The sequence below is a fragment of the Megalobrama amblycephala genome, linkage group LG10 (assembly GCF_018812025.1).
Source record: "Megalobrama amblycephala isolate DHTTF-2021 linkage group LG10, ASM1881202v1, whole genome shotgun sequence".
Classification (NCBI taxonomy): domain Eukaryota; kingdom Metazoa; phylum Chordata; class Actinopteri; order Cypriniformes; family Xenocyprididae; genus Megalobrama; species Megalobrama amblycephala.
This window is the reverse complement of record NC_063053.1, coordinates 18,660,297-18,687,400: the sequence shown is the minus strand read 5'-3', so window position 1 is coordinate 18,687,400 and position 27,104 is coordinate 18,660,297. Positions and strand designations below refer to the sequence as shown.

General features: G+C 35.6%; 1 protein-coding gene across 2 annotated transcripts in view; it reads left to right on the top strand.

The window, feature by feature from the left end:
* Positions 1–27,104, top strand: part of cdhr1a (cadherin-related family member 1a) — a 128,124-nt gene that overhangs the window by 18,798 nt on the left and 82,222 nt on the right. The window contains exon 4 of one of the 2 annotated variants that reach the window (XM_048205149.1): positions 8,472–8,567. The exons of the other annotated variant lie outside the window; for it this stretch is intronic. Within the exon in view, the coding sequence (XP_048061106.1) occupies positions 8,546–8,567 (22 nt within the window). The 5' untranslated portion in view covers positions 8,472–8,545. The remainder of the gene's footprint in view (positions 1–8,471; positions 8,568–27,104) is intronic. 2 annotated transcript variants of the gene reach the window in all.

Here is a 27,104-nt window from a genome sequence, read left to right as displayed (position 1 = left end):
CACACACACACACAAAGTGCTATTTCCATTCACCTGATGGCCGTTTGGAGCTTGTTCTCCCAGCATGCTACTGCAGCATGGGAACCAGAGGGGAGTCACAGCACAGCTGAGAGCCTCGGCTTAATCTTATGCATCATTAAGCACTCAGCGGCAAGCCAGCGCTGTTCATATACATCATCCACGCTTAATAAACATAATGATGACATAAGATGTAATTCTAGATGAATTTTCATTTTATAGGGAAATGGAGAATTCCTGTAGAAAGGAAAAGAAAGAAAAAAGTAAATTATCAGGGAAGTACAAAATAAATGATGTTTTTTTCAGCAAGATGAATAGCGGTGTTTGGGGCTTTAGAGCGGGAGAGGAGAGAGAGTGTGATGCGGGAAGGGGATGAAGGGGCAGTGGAGGTGACTGGGAAAGGGGGGCACCGGCCATTTGTACGTTTTAATCGCGGGAGTCTGATAGACAGGCTGAGGGAGTCGGAGTGGGACTCATCCATCATGCGCACTGAAAATCAGTAGTATGAGAGGTAGTGTTTCAGCCCGGGTCGCCTTACAGGGGAGGAAATAGGATTCTGATGAAAGTGTGAGGGGAGAGTGGCCTTAAACACTTGCCGGGGCAGCCGGGGTCACCGAGAGGCAGAGGAGACCTGAGATTACCATATGTGTCGGCCATCCCGGACCCATCTTTTGTAGCACAGTAACGAGCGGCACCCGTGAATTAATGCAAAGAGGAGGGAGATGAATCGCCCTTTGAAATTAGTGAGCACTTTGAATTCCGACGGAGTGGGCTGGGCAAACTACTTCCCCTCTATCAGTGACTCTTGACACGGGTAGATAAAGGCGCAGAACGAGCATCTACAAATCAAAGCGTAATTACGACTGCTGGCATCCCATAAACGCTTTAGTCAAGATGGCCGCTCGGAGCTGTGCGCTGTTTGTACAGCTGTGTGAGCCCAAGCTTCAGTTGCGGCAGAGTCGGAATGCCAGCAAGTGCACAGTTGCATGTCTGCCAAAAGGCTGAGGAAGTGGAATGCTCTGCTTCTGTCTAATGACTAACTAGAGCAGTTCAGCCCCAATGCTGTGAAACATACAATAGCACAGTTAGTTTGCCTATTTTTCTCTGGTAATCAACGTGTCTTTTATCTAACATTCATTCTTTATTCATTTATTTTGGTTATGTTGATATCTTAAAATATAAAGCATAAAGCATGTAAAATATATTTATATATAAATGCTTATATAAATACTCACATAAGCTGTGTGTGTATTTATATATATATATATACATTTGCGTGCATATACATATACATTTGAATGGAGTTTTATTTTATAATGTACAGTACGTTGTATAAAAATAGAAAAAAATGAATAGTGAATAAATATTGTATAATAATGTAATAATATATAATATGATTATAATATAATTATTTATTCTGTGAATATTATACTGTGAATATACAATGTACTGTGTGAATATATACTTTGTGTATACACATATACTGTTCAAAAGTTTTGGGTCAGAAAGTTTTTTTTTAAAGAAGTGAATACTTTTATTTAACAAGGATGCAGTAATTTGATCAAAAGTGACAGTAAAGACATTTATAATGTTTAAATGTATAATGTATAAAAGATTTCTGTGTCAAATAAATGCTGTTCTAAAGAAACCAGAAAAAAATATATAACGGTTTCCACAGAAATATTAAGCACCACAACTGTTTTTAACATTAATAATAAAAAGAAATGCTTCTTGAGCGCAAAATCAGCATATATGATTTCAGAAAGATCATGTGACACTGAAGACTGCAGTAATGGCTGCTAAAAAATGCAGATTTGCCATCACAGGACTACATTACATTTTAAAATATATTACATTTTAAGCAGTAATTTTAAATTGTAATATTTATCACAATTTTACTGTCTTTAATGTATTTTTGATCAGATAAATGCAGCGTTAGTGATCATAAGAGCCTTCTTTGGAATGCATTAAAAAAATCTGCATTAAATTATATATCATAAATATTCATAATGCATTAAAATCCGACCCCTAACTTTTGCTTGGTAGTAAATGGACATATCTTATAATGTACATTTGGATAAAAATAGTACTTACAATGTTAAATTTACTAAAAAGTAATGAAATTATAATTATTGTGTGTATATATACATTTTAACATAGAAATCGTGGTGCAATTGTGAGTAGAGAAAATAAACACTGTTTAGCACTCCTCTGTAGTGCCAGGACATGTCCCAGTAAACTTGCTGCCAATGTTCTACTGGATCTTTTCCCAGAATGCAAGTCCTTGTTAATATGGGCATACAGTGTTCTCAGAATGTATGAATTCATGAGTTACATAAATCATACAAGGGCAAAAAAACAAACAAACAGTGAACAAATATCAAACACTCCATGTAATAGGCTAGCTAACACCTTCCCCTCAACCACTCAAACAGTTATACTGCAATTCAATTGATTTAAAAATAATGGAATCAGAATTATGCTGATCTATGTTTAAGAATGTAAGTGAGTCTTTCATGGTTCTAAGGTGATGTCATTACATGTAGCACCTGTTATGGAACATCCTGTCAGAATCTAATCTTCCATTGACCTTGTACCTCCTTTATGTTGTGCTAATGTCTGTGCTTTTGATGTATTCTAGCTCTCATGAAGTATAGAGCTGTTCCTGGCACCACTGGCATATTGTATCTTGTTTCTCCAACTATTAAAAGTGTCAGCGGTTGTCTTCTGTTGCTTTTATATGCTGTTATTAACGGCACAATGCTAACCGCCCAGAGTGTACATCTAATTAAAACCTCCAAACAGTTATAGCAAGGAATGAATCCAAAAGATAGGATATAATCATAGCAAATAATGTGTTTTTTTTTTTTCCCGCTGCCTTTGGAGGTTGGGTTGTAATGGGCTATCTGTATTCATACTGTGGGTTGTGAACCCACTCAATGATTGTTATGGAGCGCTGTAAAAGTTGAGTTCCTGCGGCAGCTTTTATTATCGCCAGCTCTCTTATTTTAAAGCCTCTTTTAATTTATTACAGATTGTTTATTTAGGATTAAGGTTAACTTATTGAAACCTCCTACGACTAAACTTTGTAACTGTAGTCCGCATCTGTCTACCAATCAATTAGCATGACGCTAGCAATGCTAACGCAATGGGTTTGTTTATAGGGAATGCATGAACTGATAAAATGTGTAACTTAAATGCAACGAAAGTCACTTTGCTGGTGCACATCTCTTCATAGGTTCACAAAAAAATTTGAGAGCTGTGTATATATTGTGATTTAGATGACAGTCTGTAGGGTGGTATATATGTATCTTCCTGCCGTAATGCATTTTTGTCTGGTCGGCCGGGGTCTCCGTAGTTCCCCCCTTTCATTCCTGCCCTTTGACACAGTCATCTCCCAGAACCCAAGCCTGCTGGCCTGCATTCAAGCCCCCTGTCTTAACCTGAAGAATTATGTGTGCAGATAATTAGCTCTTATAGGTACACTTTCCATTTCTTCACTTCACTAAGCACATCATCTTCCTTCCCTCTTTATTGTTTGCTTTGCTTTGTCAGATCGATGTCTTGCTACTGCGTAAGTAGCAGTCATACCTAAAGCAACATAAATCACAACAAGGTTCCCTGTCGCACCAGTCACCGCGTGCTACGTCTAGAAACGTGGTAGGGAGCGTCTTTTTTCCGGCGTGGATCTCGGATGCGGGTATGACTGCACTCAGCCTTTCGATGTCTGTTTGTGTGGCGCTGTGCTCACTGGTCTTTTGCCATGTAAAATGGAATGTGATTACACAGAGCTTCGCTTTGGCTTTCAGAGGCTGTCAGAACATCAGGCATTTGTGTCAGATCCCTCTCCGCCCATCCCATAATATCCTCCTGCTCCCTTTGAGTCGGGGGCAGACTGTTGAGGGGGAACTTATCAGATTATCCCCTATCAGGTGCCTTGGTGGGGAGCGGGGAGCGGGTGGGCAGCATTTCTCCTGCCATTACTGCCAGCCCTGTGATCATGCCTCGCTAATGAATGCGCAAATGCAAATAGCCCTTCCCTGTAAAAGTTGACATTGTCTCCTGTGATAAATTTTCTGCTGAGGTAAGAGACAATTTAGAGTGGAATTACAAGCAGGCTCTTTGTCACTCTTCGGGTCCATTTACATCCGTAATTAGCTGTAATTCCACTGCACCCATTAGAGAGAGAGAAAGAGAGAGAGTCACCACTGAAACAGATAAGCAGTAAAAAGGGGCGAGAGAGAGGAAAAGAGAAGCGCCAGATCTCTTGATGCTTTGCACAGCGCCGTCAGCTGGTGATTTATATGCACCCCTACGCGCTTGTCGCCACGCCAATGGGTGTAAACATTGATTAGGAGCAGGAAATGAGGCACACACTTTGTCCTCTGTGTCAGGGTCTTTGGGTCGAGGAAGAGGAAGGCTCATGGTCTTAATGTGTACAGTCCTCAACACCTGAGCGCATTTTAGAGGATGGCGTTAGATACGCCTCTCAAGCATTACCCAAACAAACACATGACATTGTGCCACGGCGCTGCTTGAGTGACAAGCTCAGACTTGTCATTGAGTATCTTTCAGGCCTGTGACACTCACGCACACGGGAGTCGTAGTGCATGATTTTCCTGTGTGAGGATGATGTGCATCAGCCGGCAAAACAAATGTGGGTTGATGGAAAGCTTCGAATGAGACGCACCAATTATTGTTATGTTTTATGTTTTTGAGCACATATGTACGACTGTTGCCCGCCACGGGAGACAAATTAATGCAGGACTACGACCTCCTCCTACCTTGTATTTTCCCCTGCGGTGCACAACGGGCCAAATAATCCTCAAAAAGGTCAAGATGCACGTCTCCTTCCCTACTTCTTCACCCTTGTCTAATGAAAGTGTTTCCTATGTTTGTATGACATCTAACTTAGCCAATCCCCTAAATCCTGTCATAAAGCTTAAGTGTTTGCTGAACCTCCTGGCCAGATTTCACAGTAGCAAAGAAATGTTTTTCTTATTGAACTTAGTAAACAAAAGTGTTGGGGAAGCCGCTTTGAAACGGTAGCTTGCCAAGCTAAGTAGTTAAACTACAGCCAAGCTACTTTTCTTTTCTTTTTTTTTTAAGGTAATTAGCTACAAGCTAAAAAAAGTAGCTTGAAGTTATTAAGGGAGTAATATGTTTTTTTTGTTTTTTCAATTATAGAATTTATAAATTAATCAACTGTACTTCTGCAGTGAAATAGCCTAGCTTCTCTTAGAGCGAAAGCATCCAACTAGATGTAAATTCAACAAATAATAATTTGCATAACCGAGTCGAAAATCTAGTACATTGAATAGAAAAGGGAGTCGAATTGGTGAATCATTTTTAATTGGTCATTTACATGAACCGCCTAGAATGAATCGAAAGTTTCTAACGCAACATACGAGAGAGAACCATTTATGATGAACCGGTTCAATAGAATGATGTGGATGTTCCAGTGTTTCACATGAGAAAGAGAACCGTTTAGAATGAACTGATTCATTAGAATGAATCACAGGTTATTAGAATGATCTGAATTTCTAGCGCTTCGTATGAGAGTGAGAGAGAGAGAGGAAACCATTTAAGATGAACTGATTCACTAGAATGAATCGGATGTGATTATTAGCTCAGACATTAGAAACAATTGTTTTTTAACCGCTGAGGAGCAACTAAATCAGAATGTATGGTGAATGTAAACATTAGTGTGCGCTATGGTTGATGATCAAAATGTAAAAATACAATGAACATTTATTGACATTATATGAGTAATATATTGATGTAGTATATTAGTATTTTTGGTTGTGTATCGTATGTATTAAAAAATATTGGTTACACTTTATTTTAAGGTGACGTAGTAACTCAAGTAAGTACTACTATGTAATATTAAATAACTACATGTACTTACTCTAGAGTTAGTGTTAGAGTTTTGTTTAGGGTTAGTTACTTGCAATATGCATAATTTACTGTTATTGTTATAGTAAGTACATGCAGTAATGTGTAACTACGTCACCTTAAATAGTGTAACCATTTTATCATAAAATCAAATATTATATATGAAATCCATAAGCACCATTCTAGCTTTTCATAAATACTGGAGTACATGTCCCCCATTAAAAAGTGTCCTAGTGTTTTGTTTTCCTGCTATTTTTGTTTTCTGTCTTACAAAGTATCCCAAATTATATGAATAAACGATTCAGGGTATGAGTGATCTGTCCGAATGAATCAAACTGAATCGTAAACTATTTCATACCTTTTTGCAAACCCATTTGACCTATTAGATATGATTTATTAATTTGTGAATTGTTAGATTCTCAACAGCTGATCGAAAACAAGATTGATTGCTAAAATATTAAGGAAAATGATGATCAAGTAATTTCCATCACCAGACAAGGATTTATCAGTAATATTTTACAGTACCAGGTTAACTTGATTTGCTTCTTAAAAACAGCTGAATTATGTTCACAATACTGAAAGTGTTGTTAGGTTAGTAGTGTCGCAACATTTGGATACTCTCCAACACTGGTAAACAACAACCATTTTTTTCCTGTCCCATTAATGATCTCTTAAACAGTGCCTTTTCATTGACCATTTATTTGACCTCCAGTTGAGAGCTGTACCTGAGTGCTTTTGTAATGCCGTCTTCCAGTGAGCTTTAATGAGGCTCATTGCGATGTCTAATTGTCTAGCAGACATTTAACACATCAAATATCATTTGCTTGGATTCATTAACTATAATGAAGGAATCCACACTATATTCGCCATTTAAAACATCATGTATGTCCAGCTCTGCTTTGTTGATGCCAGCAGTTCCCCCTCTCTCTCTCTTTTCTCTAGTGTTGTTTCATTCCCTATGTACCTTCTGGTCTGTTACCCTGGTGCTGTAAAACATAGATGCCTGAATTGTGCATTAGGGCACCATGATTACATCCATCAATCATGTCAGAGAATTTGGAAATGATGGTTTAATGTACCTTTTTAACTACATGTAACTTTGTTGCTGCCTCTGTACATATTTTGTACCATCGATATGAAATGCACGAGAAGGAAGGGTGGAAAAGAGAGCAAAAACCCATTGTGTTTTTTCCCTGTCATTAAGCTGTGCCTGGGAGATGATGTGGAAGCCGTATGTGGTCCAGGGGAAGTATTTATGGCCCTGCTTGAATCTGGTTGGGCTTCGCTGATAGCTGAGATAATGGGAGCGAATGGGATGCAGCGAGCTGTTCTAATGGCACCAACAAGACATGGGAACAGCCAGGATAAATAAATGTTAGCCATTTTCTCTACTCCACACCATTTGCATGTTCCATCATTAAAGCTGCTTAAATAGTTCCGATAATAGAATAATAATAAAAGGACTGGTTGCATTTAAAAAGTGGAAAGCAGGTCTTTAAATTTTCTTAATGCATTTAATGCAAAGGCTCCGTGTTTCAGTTGAATAGCGGAGTTGTGTTCGGTTGAAGATAGCGGGAGCTTTAATTTTAATTTGTTTTAATTCTGACACTTATGCTCCAGTGGCTTTTCTTGTGAAATGGGGATGAATACAAACAAGATTTCACTTCATTAAACAGCAACAAACTGTACGGAAATTGCACTTACTTATGGAAATGGATTTTAAGCATGCAAAGCATTACTTGCTCGGTCTACGCTGAAATTTGAAAAACATTACAGGGTGAGCCTATTAGCTCTGACAGAGTTGAGCACAATTACTGAATGGGGGGGATCAAGGTACAGCTAAACCCATGGTGATAAAAAGTGACAAGCTATTAGGAAAGTATATTGACCTTAAAAAGCACTTAATTTAATAAACCGCAGTTTGCACAGGTGGCATTACTCTGAGACTGGCGTAAGAAAAGACAATGATAGAAATATCACTATTTTACCGAGGTTATTTTACAAAAACAACAAAATACAACTTTTACACTTTATTCAGAGTTGAATATACAGTAATATTAATGGTGAATTTACAGTATTACTATACATTTTAAAATAGCTGCATGAATGATATTCACATTATCCTATTTGAATAGTTTTTTTGGATTGATTATATAGAGTTCTGTTATGGTGGATTGGAACAGTTTAATCTCATGCAATTTATGTTGAATGCGTATATAAAGAATTATCAATATTTTAAATAATTTAAAGTTTTATATCGACCATTTACTTATGGTAGTTAAATTAAAATATGTAATTCTCTTCTATATTTCACTTCTTTATCAACTGTTTAAAAGATTTTGTACAACTATTCTGACCTATTTATTTAATAATGATAATTTCTTAGTTATTGTCAGCGCTTGAAGCACCAAGATGGCTGCCTTATAGTTGTAGCATTTTTCTTTGTGAATAATAAAGTATCAATTTCAAAATATTGTAAATGTAACTAGTGAAATCAGAAATTGGGGTTGATGACGTAAGAGCTTTTGTTTACCTTTCAATGTTATCTGCATTTTCAGTATCTGAACTGGAGTTAGCTGGACTGTTAACAATGGACTTTTCTTCTTTTTCCTGAAACGAAGTTCAGAGGCAAATGCTGTTTCCTAATGCCAGAGGTAAGGACACAATTTAATATATAAGCTCTTTCAATTTACTGTTATTTTTTATAGACAGTTAGGTAGTTGTGTTGTAGTTGGTTATAATGCTTATATGAATGCCAGTGATCTGAAAATATTTGGGGCCTTAAACATAGTATTTTTCATACCTACATTATTCTCCAAAATACTACATTTTATTTTTAAGGTGTCAACAATATGAATATGGAAACGTTTTATAGTTCCAGCTTAATTTTTGGGGGGTTTTGTATGGCATCGTGATTTTGTTGTACTGAAGTATCACAGGAATAGACCTCATAAATGTAATGAACACATGTTTAAGTATAATTCATTCTTATGGTTATTGAGGCAGGCCCTCAAAGTAAATCTATTAACATGCTAAATTTATAACTTCCCCTTTAACTCACCAACCTTAGTTCGCCATCCTCCTTCAGCTCGCTTTTAGAGTTGAATGATCTCGGGGAGGTCCAACATGTCTTCCCCGATCCTTTGAGATGTTAGCAGACAAGGATAAAGGAGTCCCCTCGCTCTTTTTTTCCCCCCCTCTCATGTCATCTTGTGCTCTAATCTCCCGAGCATTCGAGGCCAGAATGCCGCTGGAAGTGAATAGAAACTTCAGCCTTATTGTTTATGTGCTTCTCAGTGTGACCGCTCTTTGTGTCCCCCACCTTGTTTTGTTTTTCATGCTACTTAACAGTGACATTGAATACCATGTGTGTTTATCTGTCTTCAGTGCGTTAATCTGTTTGCATTACCGCTGGTATTCTGGTAGTCCCATTATATATTAGAAAAGCAATTATCACTTCATTAAACATCGAAGGTGTTAACACAAGTCATAAGACTAAGCCATCTGTTGAATTATCTTCTCGGTGTCCTCTTGATGCTATCCACTAAACAACGCTTCTCACCAATTAAGGTTATACTTGATAATTTAACTTTGAAAATGGGAAGTGTTCTGTTACCCCTCTAATAATAGCAATGCATATGGCGGTTATTTAGACTTTTTAATGAGAGAGATGGCCCCTTCAATTTGTCTTTGAGATCTGGAAAAGGCAGATTGGAGCCTGAGGACTCAATTCACCTGAGCATATGTTAGAATCTGAGGCTTTTTTTTTGTGGTGGCAGACGTTATAACATGTTGGCCTATTTTTGTAATCTGCTGTGGGATTGTATGACAAAATGGTCTTTTTTTCCAGTTGCATTTGTCACTCTTTCTGCATTACATTATTATTATTGTAAAGGTCAGGTTTTTGCATGTTGGTAAAATTTAATTCAATGTATCAGCGTAACCAGGTCGGATGATGTATTTTGTGAGGCAGTTATTTCGTCAGAGTTAAGTCGATTTGCTGTTTTCCAAACCCTTTTAAAAATGTATGCTTATTGGGAATCGTCACACGTGATCGCTGTGAAATATAGTCCTTTAGTACTTAATTTGAAGTGCGGCAATGATATGTCAAAGAGCCTGTCATCAACTTAACCTCATCTCACTCTGTAAAATCAATAAATCAGTGCTGTAATTGGGCTGCTTTAACATGTTTTCTGTTTTGAATCACATGCTGGGGTAATTTGAAACTGAGCAGTCATAAGCTAACATCTTGAATTATGTGACATTTAGGCATCTTCAGCCTCTTAAATCTGAGACGAAGGCATTAAGACAGATAACGCATCTAAAAATCAACTGGATTTAAAGCTAAATGCTTGTTTTTCATGCCTCAAGTTCATTTAGTTTAACACATTCTATCCAGTTGGAGCTGTCTGTATTTGAGATGTTTTTTAACGCTGATACGAACAAGATTTGTACCACTTTAGTATTAAAGATGATGTTATCGCTTTAGCTGTGCATATCCTACTGATTTAGAGATTTAACAGCTTAATACCGCCTACCTTATCCCAATAAGTGAAGGATATGTTGGGCTAGGAATACCAGCATAAGAAGGACTTAGCTTTTTGAAATATAAAACTAAAAGTCATGTTTTGTATGACTTTATTTCAAATTTTTTAAAATGAAAAGTTAATTATTAAACAACATTTGAAGAGTTTGGTTCCAAAACGCGATAAACGCCATTTTCAAAAAAATCGAGTTTCCGCCAAAATCAGTATTGTATATGGTCAGTATTGAAAAGTCATTTATTAATTTTGCGCAAAATGCGATATCCGTCGTGTTATTCTGTCATGTTCCCTCCCTTTCTTTCCAAAATGCGACAAACGCCAGTCTCCTTTTTCTCCAAAACGCGATATATCCTCTCTCAACCAATCACAGCGCGCCATTCCACCCACTGTAAACATTGAAGGCTTTTTAAAAAGCCGATTTTAATAACAATGTACTTGGCAAATGTGTTTATTTAACAGCGCGGTGGCGCAAGATACTCTTTAATCGGTAATGACATAATTTATAACATTAACAAGATGACCCGTTGAATTCATTTTGGGAGCGACGGCTGAATGTATTTTTAGTAAAATGTCTGTACATAAGATAAATATTGGCAAAGTTTAGACTCTGTCATATATGTGTGAATCAACTTACTTTGTTGTGTATTTTCAATTTGAAAAATAACTTTTATATTGATGGATTAATTGCATTTTGAAAAAAAAGTATCATGGATACTTTGGTTTTGGAACCAAACTCTTCATTTGTTTTAGCAAGTATGCAAATGCTGCATGCATAGATTTTTCTCTGCATTATTTTATGTCAACATTTATACACTGAAAGAAAGGATTATGTGAAATCTAGAGATATGCATTTATTCTTTTGCTCTTTTGAAGAAAAGCAACTGTAGTCCACCTCTGACTGGGATGGAAAGGTTTTCTCTCAGCGTCTTGCCATGTGTGAGTGTGTATTGACAACTCAGATGGGAAGCTGGCAGAGGAAATGGCCTCATTTGTTTCCTATGGCTCAGTAATGGCAAATCACCTCTTAGGGGCAGTCAATTGACAGACTCCAATCCTAGTGCGCAAACATCCATGAGGATTTTATTGGCTTCCTCTTCAACTCCTCCACCTAATGTGGTTAGCCCAATGAGGCCCAAAACTTGTAAAGGTATTACAGAAAAAAATCAATCACCTGCTGTCCAGGCAGGTTCTGTTTTAGGATGAATCGTTTAAATGAGGACATCAGTCAGACTTGTTGTGCTATGTTTATTCTAGCTGCGAAAGCAGACGTTTTGTCAGTTCGCCAGGATTTTGTATTTTTAATATAGCCGGAAGATGGATTTTTATAATCCGTTTAAGTACACAATAGCTCATGACATTCATCTTTCTCTCTTAAGCTCTTTTGGAAAGAAAAAAAGAAGAAAGTTTTTCCAAAATCTTCTGTGTCGTCTTAATGAACAGGTGTCTACATAACACAGCCCACCTCACAGATGGCTATATAATTAGCATTCATTATGGCAGCCTCTCCAAGGCCAAGATCTGTGTGGCCAAAAAGACTTGCTAACCTTCTCACCTTCAAGCAGACCCCTCCCTGTGGGAGGCTGACACTTCTTTTTTTCCTTAGCTTGGGCGAGATTGGGGGCCCTTTCATAAGGTGTCATTTTAATGCTTGAGCATTACTGAGACATGAATTTAAATTCCAAGGAGGTCAAGGTCTCCTTGGGAGATTTTAAATATCGGAGTATAACCCAAAAAATTGTGAATTAACAAAATGTACTGAACATAAATTGCATATTTTGTAGGGGTGTCACTTTTTGGTTTGATACAAATTCTGATCTCAGTAAAAAAAAATTTTTTTTCTTCATTATGACCTCTAAGACATATGAAAAACAATACTGTTTATTAAAATGCTAAATTTGGTATTACACCAGGGATGGACTTGAATAAGCTTGGACTTGGTCCTTCTCCCCCATGCACTGGGCAATGGTAACACAAAAATAGCAATATTCATAATTCTGCTTAGATAATTATGTTCGAAACATATGCTTCCACTCTGTCCCTGACTGCATACATCTAATAAAATACAATATTTAAAGCTTGTTAAAACATGAACTTTATTTTTTTATTTATTATTTATAATGAATAAACATGGAAGCATGTGACCTTCTGGGTTTACCATATTTGATGCTAAATTAAATCTGTCTAAACTTTCATTTTGGGTAAACTATACACAATATATATTGTTGCATTTTTGTATAGCGATATAATATTTTGCATTATATTATATTATATTATATTATATTATATTATATTATATTATATTATATTATATTATATTATATTATATTATATTATACAGTTTTTCAGTGTTTCATTACGGTTTTGATTCTCATAAAATAAAACAAAAAAAATGATCAATAGTTTAATGTCTACTTACGCTCTCATATGAGTAGTCCAAAAGTAAATAGAAATTTTTTTGTATTATGACATTTAGACAGTACAAATTATTGTTGGACTGTTGGTATTTTTTTCTCGTCTTTGTTCCTAATTTGTTTATTCAATATTTAGTTAAAAAAAAAAATTCTTAGTGCACCTTCATGGTACTCCAGCCAGTCGTCTGCAACAGAACATGATAATATTTGAATATTTAAATAATATTTTAAATAATATTTAAATAACATATCATAATCTTTAGCCCATTTTTACCTGCACAGCGCATGCATGCAAGCCTCCGCCGTATCTCCCAGAGCTTAAAACAATACAGTTTACTCCTGTAGTCACGGTTGTGGCAGTAGCGGTCAGGTCATTCCACGAGCATGTCAGCTTTCATGCCTGACTGCTTCTGTTGTGGGGCGAGGGGGGGTGGGCCAGAGTGCAGGGAGCACGAGTAGGCCTGTAATTTTCTCCACTTAGAAATGAATTCCATCTAATCTCATTTCACCATGTCAAACGGCACTGTGACATGCTGTTTTCCTCAGTAACATTTGGTTATGCTGCAGCAGTCGACTGCCCTCCTGATGCAGCCTGACACCCTCTGGTTATTAAAAACTGTTTGCACTTTGCGATATTGTATGATGTGGGTTAAATGCAGAGCAATAGAGAGACTAAATAAACCCTCTCTGTTTTTTAGTTTCGTCAGATGATGTCTTGTGCCGGTAGCTTGTCTCTGTTTTGAGGTTAGGTTGCCTGTCACGGGGAAATTCAGTTAATGGCTAATCCATCTTGGATTTCAGGTGTTGCAACTTGCAACCTTCTTTTTTTATAATTAAAACCTATTTATTATATTTATCTATATTCTATATTATATTATATTATATTATATTATATTATATTATATTATATTATATTATATTATATTATATTATATTAATCAATAGTATATTGTCTACTGACGTCCTTATATTAGTAGTCCAAAATGTAAATGAATACATTTGATGTATTATGTCATTTAGACAGTAAAAATTATTTTTGGTGGGTTGGCTTTTTTATTTATTTTTGTTTGTTCCTAATTTTTATATTATATTATATTATATTATATTATATTATATTATATTATATTATATTATATTATATTATATTATATTATATTATATTATATTATATTATATTATATTATATTATATTATATTATATTATATTATATTATATTATATTATATTATATTATATTATATTATATTATATTATAAATCAATAGTTTATTGTCTACTTACACCCTTATATTAGTAGTCCAAAATGTAAATGAGAATACATTTTATGTATTATGTCATTTAGACAGTAAAAATTATTTTTGGTGGGTTGGCATTTTTTTTCTGTCATTCTTTTTGCTTGTTTGTTTATTTATTTTTGTTTGTTCCTAATTATTATATTATATTATATTATATTATATTATATTATATTATATTATATTATATTATATTATATTATATTATATTATATATTATATTATATTATATTATATTATATTATATTATATTATATTATATTATATTATATTATATTATATTATATATTTTTTCAGGTTTTCATTACGGTTTTAATTCTCATAAAATAAAACAAAAAAAATTATCAATAGTTTAATGTCTATTTACGCTCTCATATGAGTATTCCAAATGTAAATAGACATTTTATGTATTATGCCATTTACACAGTACAGATTATTGTAGGAGGGTTCGTATTTTTTTGTCATCTTTGTTCCTAATTATTAATTGTTATGATGTTTATTGTAAATACAGTAGATTTTTTTTTTTATTATAATACTGAGGAAAAAGCTCTTTGTGCAGTTTGCGTTGAGACGTAGATTAAACAAGATTTCATTTAGCAGCAAATGCATATCATCTCTTTCAGTCTGTATCTTCTATAGTGAATGCAGACACACACACACACAGGCGCTTTTCTCTCACATCACAATAAAGAAGTGCGCATTTAGGAGATGGAGTTGCAGACTCTGAGTTATTTGCAGGGGTAATGTATTATTCTGTTCAAGTAATGATCAGGTAGTGTTAGATGAATGCGAGGTGTTCAGCTCCATTACTGGCCGCACATCAGTGAGGCATTATTACATTATCGCTGCTCCTTAGCAGGAGATTGGCTGTGTGACCAGGTTCTGAATACACTCATAGTGCTCGGGCTGGCATAAATTGCAGATTGGCTCATTGCTTTCAATGATAAAAAGTAAGAATTGCTAGTAAAAAGAACATGGACTCAGGCCGCTCCTCAGCTGTTTGTCAGCTGAAGATGTTGTTGCATTAGAAGGAGGGATGTTAAACAGGTGAAGGGATTTTCAGATAGATCAAGAGATCTGCGGTTGGCCATTCACACTTCCCTGAAATGAAACACATATCTTTAATACATTTTTTTTTTGTTTGGTCTGGAAATGAAAGACAGTATGATCAGTAGCCATTATGATGTGTTATTTTATAGTTGTGATATATTACATGGAGAATTTGACAAACATTATTAAAAATAAATTTCAGAATTTTCCAAGTCATTTAGTCATTTGCTTGCTGATTACTTTTATTTACTTATTCTTAGTCTGGCACCCTAGACCCTGGATGATCCTTAAGAGGGAAGGAAATCATTAAAACAAATTAGACTGTAAACATTCTAAGGAGCATTTGTCTTGGGGATCAATATGTTCTGCTGTTCTTTCCTGGAGTCTATAGTGTTTTCAAACCATCATGAGGGATATTATGAGAAGAGTCCTTTTTTTGGCTTACAGATGGACCAATAATTATTGACAGCTTGGAAACTAATGACTAAACCCCCTTTTAACCTCCTGCCCAACTGTAATGGATAAACCTTTTTTTTTTTTCGCTTAAAAATTACAAAAGTGCTAATTATATTTTCTGATAATGCAGATATGATTATAAATTATTTCATTTGTTATTTTATAATCAAATAATAATCTGTTTTATGTAGTTGCTTTTGATAAATTATTATTTTTTAATTTATAGTTAGGCTTCACTTTTTTATATATTTAGTATATTTTATTATTAATTATATATTTTAATAATAATAATAATATGTTTTATTTATTTAGTGCCTTTCAAGGACCCAAGGACGCTTTACATGAAGTAGATAGATCACATGAACACAAATTTATGCAAGTATACAGTCAGTTTTGAGTATAATAATAATAATAATAAATGGATATATTATTAAATTGGCTTGTTTAAATTCACATTATCAGCATTAGCAACACAGCTCTGTTCCTTCTCCACTTCGTCCATATCATGACAACACTGTACAAAGCAAGTGATTCTAAGCTGCAAATTGAAGAAAAGTGTCCCATTAGGCCTAAATCAGACAATATCACATGTATTCATTTCCTCTTCTTTGTACCTTTTAAGCTTATTTTCGCAGAGGATGAAAAGGAGAGAAGTGTCTTCTCTAGATAGGATTTAAGATAGGATTTAAAGCCCAATGTAACCAAAGCTCTATTGTCATTTACACAGTCTGGGCCCCTAACCTATTCGCCAGTTATACGGTTGAGGCCTATGAATTTGTGCCCCCCCCCACACCCCCCCAGATAATAAGTCTTAATGGCAACAAAATGACTCCTCTGTTTCATTCTGTTGTTATGTTAAAAACAGCTAACCCAAAATGACCACTCTCTGCATATCAGGCTGGGTTGTTTGCCTTGCTTTTGGTGGGCTGTAAGTTGGAGTTCCTTCTGTTCCCCATATGGCAGCATTGTCTTGGTAATGTGCTACAATGCCCCCCCTTGGAGCGTGCTGCAGGCCCTGCTGCTAGAGGATAAACTATTGGTTTCACTTTTTCTCTCGGAGCCCCTGGAGGCAAGCCTATGGCCTGGGGGACATGCTGCTCTCTGAGCTGGGGGGCTTTCAGCGCGTGGCGCCCCGCCACCCCCGCTGCCACTGCCTGAGAGGGCCCTTAGCCAACAGAAAAAAAGGAGAAAGGGCTGAAGGGAAGGATGCGTAGCTCTTGGGGGCTCTGAAAGGGAAAGCCAACCTCATTGTGTCCTCTATGGCGGGAATACAGCATACGGCCTCTTATAAGACTGTATGTAGGTGTTTCTCTGTATTTTATAGTCATGTTTTTTTCTAAAAGTATATTCAGTGTTGTTGAATCTGACTAATCTCATAACTTTTCTTCTGCTTGATTGTAGATGCACATTTTTCAATTATACATTCTTGAAAATTAAAAATGCATGTTTAATGCTGGTCTTCCTTCAAAAAAAAAGTGAAAACTTAGAAAATCAGGGTGTCACCCTTGAGGCATCATCTCAATCTAGAGCGTGCATTAGCCCAAATGACTAATGGGACTCACTAAAATAATTAGAAAAGAATTTTAAGAAGACCATTATATTATGTAAATGCATAATCATAAAAAAATGTGCTGCATTTGCAAATATGCATATGATTTCATCTTGCCTGTTTTAATTAACCACGTTGTCCTGCCTGAGAGATAATATGATTTATAATCTATCATTAGCAGTTGATGCTCTCTCCTTTTTTTTTGTTTTTTTCCTCCATTTGTTGAAGTTGTCTTGTAGTGTCCGCCACTTTGATCTGTTTGCTTGGCTGCCAAATAGTTCACTGTTAATGGAAAAATTAATTGCCAAGCGACATCATGAGTGTCAGCTCAAAATGTAGAAGTCAGTTTGATAATGTAAACTAAGCATCAGGATGATGCAGTAACCCAACCTTTTATGTTCTCTCCCACATCCAAAAATATAAAAACAATTAAAAACATTTAAGCTAAACTAAATATTAAGTTACGATGTTATTTAAGATGCAAACCTGAAAAAAATAGAAGGCTAAAACCTATTGTCAAGTATTTCCATATTAAGCGGTGCTATCATTTTAGGCTATAACTTATGGTAACAGTGGAGATGAATACTGAAATCACATTATTATTTAACATCGTTGTGTCACATTGAGCCACACAAGAAATTGTTTTGTTTGATCTGTAAATTAATCTGACACATTCATTCTATCATTTTATTTGGACTTTATCCATATTATTTCGAAATTATACCAGTTATTTGAAAGTTTGCATGTGTTCATTCTATCTATCTATCTATCTATCTATCTATCTATCTATCTATCTATCTATCTATCTATCTATCTATCTATCTATCTATCTATCTATCTATCTATCTATCTATCTATCTATCTATCTATCTATCTATCTATCTATCTAAGAATGTACAAAAAAATGTCTTTTGGCACAACATGCTTCACATATGACTTCACATATGTTCATTTCGATAGGTAAAACGAGTCACAATCAAGAACATCTGAGAATTAACAAAAAATTGCAAGTGTCGCAAGAGTTTTCTTTTCACAACTTTCATACTCCGAACGAGAACCTTTGGTTCACTGCTCACAAGACATAACTTTTTTTTTTCCACGTCCTTTTTTTTGTGTGTGCTGTCCTTCCCCCCCACCCTCCGGGATTGTTTCTACAACACACATTTGTGAATCTGAATTGATGAAAAAGTAACAAAGCCGCTCTGTTGTGGCAGGATGAAAGGCCTTTGAGAACACTGGGGTTATCTGCTCAATAAATATGATGCTTCCTCATACTACAACTCTTTGTCACTGACAAAGAGCAAACAGCTGGTAGATGAAATGCTACATTGCAGCACAGGACAACAGACATTTTCAGCTTGGCTGACCAGACACTAGCCTTTGAGCTGGCTCTGGGAAGGCTGTTTGTTTGACCCAAAGGAGTGGAATTGACAGAGAAAGCCTGCAGCACTTTTCTCTTCTATGACTAAGACGGCAAATTATTTTCCAGTTCCCTGTGTGAGGTGGTGTGTTTTTGCTAGCTCTCTCATGACCGCTTTGCACCTGCTGTGTCTGCAGGGTGTACTTCAACAAAGGGAGCACTTGTTGACTGAACTCTGCTTACACCTTCTTTTAACATCTCTCGCATCAAACAGTGATTCATACGGGCTGCATAGTCATCCAGCTCTTTATTAAATGTGTGTGACAATGGGCATCTCATTGTATGACTTGTATTGTTACCCGTCTTCGTGAGACGTGTAATTGCTCACAAAATCTGTATCGATTTGATTTTTAAATGATCGATATGAACAGTCTTTCTCAGGTACCTCAAGTGTGCACCAGTGTCTGTTGGTATAAACACAGCAATCCGCTGGCATTGATTTATGAGACAGGGCACTCGCAAATTGACTTATATGCAAGAGATGTAAATGGGGAAGGCTGTTTGATGGAGGCGCTCATTTCCTTCTATAAATGTTTTAAATTAACTCAACCCTTGTGGCAGAACAGCACAAGCTTTTCTTTTTCCCCTCACTCTCCCTTTTTTATATTTGCAAGATTATCCTCATTATCAGGCAATTTGTTTCATAAACGGAAACATTTCCCTTTGATAGAGTTAGGACGAGGGAGTTTGATTAAGAGGATTCATTTCTGAAAGTAAACCTATGAAATTAGCCAAGGAACGAGCCATGTTAACAATGATGCAGAGCAAAGATGTTTATAATCAGAGCTTTTTGACAGCACATAGATCACAGTAAAGGTGGAAATAAAGCAAGATACTGAAGAATCACAGTCCCACAAAATGATACAATAGTATTCATTTATCAAGTTTGTGGAGCTTTTCCATCAGACCGTAGTCAATTACCGGTATGAATAGTAAAGATGCATGTGATTCGAGATTCAGGGCTCCTATTGGCTTTTTGTATTGCAGTGCTTAGGATAAAAGAATGATTTAGAAAAATATTTAGCCAGCCAGCAAATCATCGCATCAAAGATATAATACTGCAATATATATTTTCTGCAGTATTAAAAATACTTTTATTTTATAAATTCACTGTTTGTTCACTTTTTGCTTAAGTAGTTGTTTTGTAGTATGCACTTTCAGTCAAAACTAAAAATTATTCAGACACTAGATATAATTTTGTATATTTTTTTACTAGTGGTTGCAGGACACTATACTTAATTTATGTAAGTGAGGATAGCAAAATAAAGTAAACTGTGACATATTATACCCAAAAATTCTTCATACAGTGAACTGCCAGTAAAATTGCTAAAAATTTGGAACCAAAAATTATTCAGACACTTTGACCTAACCTGTTTTGCTTAAGTGTTATCTGACATAATTAAGATTAATTTTTCTGATAAAGTTTAACTCTGAGATATTGTCATATTTTATTACCATTTCTTTAAACTATAGATATAATAAATAATACATTTTGGTTTGACTGTATGATATTTTTTTTCATATCACTATTAGTGCCACATTTATTTATTTATTGTGTTGCTCAAATTGTGTTGTTCCATGAATATTCAATCAAAATAAATACATATTTTAGATGTTTTTCAAGCATGTGGTAAAATCCCCTCTTCAACCCCGCTTCAAATCATCAATATCAAAACTAACCATTTTTATAAACATAATGTAATTAGCAAAAGTAATCTTTTTTACAGTATAGTTTCAAATTGTGTTGCAATATTCATATATATATATATATATATATATATATATATATAATATGTATGTATGTATATATGTGTATATATATATATATATATATATATATATATATATATATATATATATATATATATATATATATATATATATATATATATATATATATATATATATATATATATATATATATATGTATGTGTATATACATATGTAAATTTTTTGACCATCACACAGTGTGGAACAATATTTTTTTTATTTGCTACTTAATCTTAAATTGGACAATTTAATTTTAAACTCAACTTGTCTCTTTCTGACTGCACATATCCTTAACTGTATGATTTTAATTATACCTTCGTGCCAACAGACCTTTCAGACATAAAAGTTATCTACCAGCTCAGAATCTGTGGCTCCTGTCTCCTAATAGCATGGTATTAAAATCCTACTAATTAAAGAGAGGAAATATACAATATGAGATCATACATGACACAAACATAGAGACTTGTCTGGTGTTGGCTCTGCTTTAAAGCAGGCACCTCCACTGCTCGCCGTTAGTGGGAGGACCCCTACTGGAGGCTGAACATTTTCTCTATGCCATTGGGATGTCTGTTGAGTTCTATTGCATTTGGACTGCTAGTGAATTATGCTTTATGCTCAATATTTAAAGGCTTTTATATTCTAAAAGAGAAGTCAGTTAAAATCAAGAATCAACACAATGTTTTTTTTAAACATTCATGATAAGCTTTAATGTGCAGACACAGTGAGACACCTTAATGTTTGCTCCTGTTTTGGGATGATGATCTGAATAATTACAGACTTGCTGTCAGCACATATTTTTGATAAGGTAAGCATTAAGACTGTAAATTATTTAAAAAAAAAAAAAAAAACTTAATTTCATCTGTAGAGCTTTGGCCACCTCTAGTCTTGTATTGCAACTGCATAGCAATTGCAAAAACAACCGAAGAAAACTCGTCATTGCATGTATCGTCCATTTTGAAGTGACAAAAAGTCTTTTGTTAGTGGTTTTCTCGAATCTTTTCCCACATTGGTTTTATCTATTGCTTAAGCTTAAAATTGTATTCTGTCAGCATGGTCAGGTGTAGTGATGTGGAGTTTCAAACCATTCACAGAGCTTCCCTTTGTTAAGGCTGCGGGGTCTTGTTTCACTAGCAGATTGCAAAACCATCTCACAGTCTAACACATTTTAAAACGATGAAAACCTTCACGATGGATGTAAAATCAAATTATTATTGAAACGGTTAAAATAAAGTGAAAAGGCTGCGTATCTCATCTTGTTCAATTAAAACATACTGTGCAAACTTGGTTTCATTTGTTCAGAGGAAGCCTGTGTTTTATGTGTATTTCACAGTTATCCTCTTACAATGCTAAATGAATTGGGGGGATATATATGAGCAAAACCTTAGTCCTCTGGGAGGGAATTTGTCTTGCTGTACTTAAGAAGCAGCCCTTGTAAATTATAAGCTCCTAATTTTTGGTAATTAAATACCACTTGAATATTTAACACCATTGTTTGGGTCTCTAGCAAAATGCGTACAATGTCGTTCGGACTATCAAGTGACTATTGTCTCCTAAATTGGGATAAAAACCGAAGTGCAAACCAACCCCTTGCTCCTCTCCATAATTTATTTGCATAATTAGCTCTTAATTTTAATTCACTATGCAAATATGTGCCTCTTTTAAATTGCATTTAAATGTGAACTGAGCTCACTGTCAAGGCTAATGTGAATGTATTGTTAAATCGTGATGAGAAATGATCAGAAAAGAAAGCCAGTGTAATGGAGAGCAGAGAGCAAAATGTGCACGTAGACCAAATATATTGGCCATTTAATCCGTTAAGGTAGGTTCTGTCTTTTTAGTTGTGTTGAGAAATACTAGAAACTTTTTCTGTTCATTCTCCCGTGTACTTTTAATCTTGTTTTACCACACAGGCAGACATTTGCCCCTTCTCGAAAGTGTTTTTCTTGCTCGCAGATGATTTGTGTTGATAGTCGGAGGACTTTTTCTGTATCCGTTTCTGTTTGGATGCTCAGTTTAGGGAGGATTTTTGCTCTTGTTTCTCTTAGAGAAGGGAGGTGTGCTTTGAGGACACTTATTACCTTCTATTATTCAAAGATATCAAGTGGTCAAGAAACGGGGCTAACTCTCAGTGGCTAAGCCCATAGTCCAGCCCAATGGTGGCCTTTGTAGAGAAGGGAATACAAACCCTTGGCTGGGACAAAGTGAAGGGAAATTGACCTGCTTGATCCCTTTTGGGGGAGCGGCTCTGCCTCTTTCATCTCCTCTTGAGGTCCGTGATCTTGAAGTAGCACTTAAACAAATGAAATAATGCCCCTGCTATCATAGGAACTTTAATATTTATATACTTGTGTGCCTTACATAGTAAGAAAGAAGAAGCCTCATTTGTCATCGATTGTTAGTATTTGTCTTGAATCACATAGATACTCTAAAATGCATTTGTTGAATAAGTCTAATAGTTTTCACAGTAACAAAAAAGCAGTAGTGAGAGAGCACGAGCAGAATAGAAATATGAGACTGACAGGCCTTTGGGCCGAGGAAGTAGCCAAAAGGGACAAATTAGCTTTAAACAATAGGGGATCTCTTCCACTGGGGGATAATTAAATGTTTTCTTCATCAAAGCCAAGACAGTTTGCAAGCTGCTCATTTTGTAATCCTATCATGTTTGCCCCTGAGATATGCATTTTGAATTTTCTTCCCCTTCTTTCTTTAGGTTAGTCACTATCTCCATTGATGGCAATTCCATTTAATAACACTGTTGGGGGTGTTAATTATGCTGAGGGCTCAGGCCAGCCTGTTTCAGGCTGCTGCTAATGCAGGCCCTATGTTGTGTCTGTGGGGCTCCAGCCCACCGGATCACGGCAAACAAAGACCTTTGTCATTTTCAGGTGAACGACGGGACTTGCCAGAGACCTTCGGTCGGCATGGTTTAATAGAGATTGTTTCATTTAATTAAATTTCTTTATTTCATAGCCACATATTGGAAAAAATGAATAAATTAGAGAAATGTATCTGTCTTTTCAGGTATTTTATTGATATATTTTAAGGTATTTTATCAGTAAATAAAATAAATTCAAATACATTCAATTGATTTTAAACGGCAAAAACGTTCTCTTTCGTTCTCAGACCCAAACCTGTGGAGGAGTACTCTTCGCTGTTGCTCCTCAACCGGTCCCATCTGCGGCATGTGACAGGGACATTCTGTGCCCACTCTTTCTCTTTGGCCACTGAGCTGTGGATTACATGGTTTGTTGTAGGCCGAGGATCAGAAGGAGGAAGCTGAATAATGTTACCCGTTTCTTTGAGGGAGGCCCACGGTCGGCCGGCTTCAGAATAGCTTTAACAGGATATCTCAGAGGAAACGATGGCTTTTGTCCAGTGCTTTCCAAAAAAGGTTAAGTCAAAAAGAGTTGGGGGTCGCCTTTTAAACAGTCGCTGGAATACAGCTTAAACCCGTGCCCACAGCGTTGCCTATCTAACCTCGTGACACCATCAAACGGCATGCTGGGACGTTCCAGCCTTGAATACATCCCAGTGCAACATGCCGCCTGGTCCCTGTGGGCATGGCTGAACATTAATACCGTCCTTGAAGCGGAAATTTTTAATGTAACAGAGGGAACAAAATGCATATGGTTAAAATAGATGAATACATTGTATTAGACTCTTGGCACATATTCCTGGCTTTGTAGCTGGTTTGTTGGATCCCTCTATCTTTCGGTAGAGGGTCATTCCAGTGTTTGCTTTGGTGCTGCAGATTGTGGCGAGAGGATCCTTGAAGTGGAGGAAAGGATTAGCAAAGATTATCAGTCACAGTGAATAAGCAGAAGTGGAAAAAGTATTTCACTTTCTAGGACTCATGCTAATATGAATAATCAAACGCTTCCCAAGTCCAACACACGCACACGCCAATACATTCACAGTCCCTCAAATTATCATTTTCTTTCTCTGCCGCCACAAAGACAATATGTTTTGAGAAATAAAGCCGTGCTGAAACAATTGCAGCGTCTTGCCTCGGGGTCTGACACAGACTCCAGGGACAGCATTGAGCTCAGGGGCCTGTTTGCTCAACACAATCCGTCCTCTTTTCCCAGAAGGCCTGTCACCGCTCAGATCATTTAAATAGCCATTTCTCTAACGGGAACTGAAGCCTGTCTTCTAAGATGTAGACGAGTGTGCTTACTGAAAAGTAGGAATTATGGATTTAACCTTAGAATGCATAAAAGGGGTCAAATTGACTCCGTAGAGTGTTATTTTTGGAGTATTCCATATGTCTCTCATATAGCCTCAGCGATGTCTTTTACATATTTGTTGGTCATAGGTTCAGAATGAATATTTTTGTATCATTATTCCAAGTCTCACTATTTTATTTTATTTTATTATACACTACTGTTCAAAAATTTGGGTTTTTGAAAGACGTCTCTTATGCTCACCAAGGCTGCATTTCATTTTTATAAAAAACAGTAAAAACTGAAATATTGTGAAATATAATTTAAAATAGCTGTTTTCTATTTGAATATATTTTAAATGTAATATGTTACTGTGATGGTAAAGCTGAATTTTCAGTAGCCATAGTCTTCAGTGTACTTCAGAAAGCATTCTAATATGCTGATTTGGTGCGCAAGAAACATTTATTATTATCGATGTTGAAAACAGTTGTTCTGCTTAATATAATTTTGTGGAAATATTTTTTTTAGGATTCTTTGATGACTAAAAGCTCAAAAGAATAGTCTTTACTGTCACTTTAATGCAGTTTAATACATACTTTCTGAAAAAAAAGTAATAACTTGAATGGAAGTATACGTTTTGTCCATAATAATAATAATAATAATACATTCTTTGACCCATATATTACTAAAACTTTGTATTAAATTACATTTTTGTTCTAAATTGCATTTTTAATCATTATTATTTTCTAGCCTTATTAAAAAAAAAAGAAAAAAAAGTGAATTCATTACTTGGTCTGCCTTTTTTATACATACACTATAGTGAAAACTGTAGACACATCTGGATGAATGTTTCTCATGATCCAAAAGGTCACAACAAGAAGATATAAGTGTCTAAACAGGAAGGTCTTTCTTTGAGGAAAAATTATTTGCTGAATCCCCTTTTATGAAACTATAGGGATCATTTCAAATAGAATAGTTTAAGTAGCTGTTTATGAGATTGTTGCTTTAGACATATTGCCTAGGCTACTGTATTTGAAACAGATTTCATGTCTTGAAATTCTTCATTTCCTCTGGGGACTCCTCCCTTCTCCATCTTCAGTAAAATATCCTGACAGTGACAAATGGCAGGGCCTGTTTTACATTCTAATGTGCTTAATTGAAAATACCTATGTAATCTCGCTTTAGACTGGGAGGTGAATAGTATTTTCACAAACCAATAAAAAAACAAAAAAAACATAAGCACATTAGAAAACCCCAGAGGCAGTTTAATAGACCTGCTACTGCTGCCTGGGGGCTCCTTATGAATGTGTTTTTAGTTATATAGTGATATCTGGGAGTACATAAGCTGACAAAACTTGTAAAAAGTGAATGTATAATGGCTCTGTCAAGTCTGATGGATTTGCAGGCCAGCTGCAGTAGCTGCCTAAACTGAATACAATCACACCATGCTTTTATGTAAACAGGCTGCACCAGAGCATCCCCCCCACCCCACCCCGTACACAGGCTGGTCAAAGCCCAGGAGCTTGGATCAATAAGACATTCATCCCTCAGTAAGCAGTGAGACAAAATACATGATGGTTAAAGAGTTCAGTTCATGAATCTGGAGCCGCTCGTGAGGACTTTTCACAGGGACTGTGTATTTTTTTTTAGTAGTTTGGCCGAATGTAATCAATGGCACAGTGTGCTTCAGCTCATTGATGATAGCCCGTCATTACAGATTACTTTCTGTGAGTAATGAGACCCCACTAGAGAAGATAATGTGATTCAATAACATGTTAACTGTGCTCATGGAAAGAAAGAAAGAAAAAAAACTCTGTACCTGAGCAATTATCCCCCACCAAAAAAAAAAAAAAAATGCTTATCATGGGTCTTTGAGCTTTCACACAGCACAGAGGATTATCCATCTATAAATAAAAGGGATTTGAATGACACATTGTATCTCCTCAGTCCATAACTTCATACACGTACACCTGTGCCCAGTATGAATATTTTAATCTAATCCAGGTCTTAATTTACAGTGTTGCAACAGAAAAAAACTTTATGCAATGCCAATTAATTAGGTGTGTATAAATATTTTAATGGCTTCTGATACAAAGGTGACACCACACAGATAGAATTTACAACCGGCTGTATCAGAATATTAATAATGCATAAATGTTATGTTTTTCCTTAGCTTTCAGGCAGTAAAGCCAATAAAGAGCTGCATTTCTTTCCACATAATATTTTATTGTATTAATATTATTTTATTATATTATTATTTCTTATATTTTTAATTTATTTTTAATACATTTTAGTTTATCAGCAAAAACATACTCTATGTTCTATAACATATGATTGTGTAAAATAGGTCTGGAGTTTTGCTGTGAACATGTCAGGAATCAAAAATCGATTCCAATTCTGGAATTGGATACTCAAGGTCAGGAATCGGATACTTGTAATAAATTTAAAATTTCGATTCTGCTTATCGATTCCTGTGTGGCCATTTAAATGTGATTTCAAACTATTTTCAAGCACAAGAAGAAACGCAGAAGAGAGCT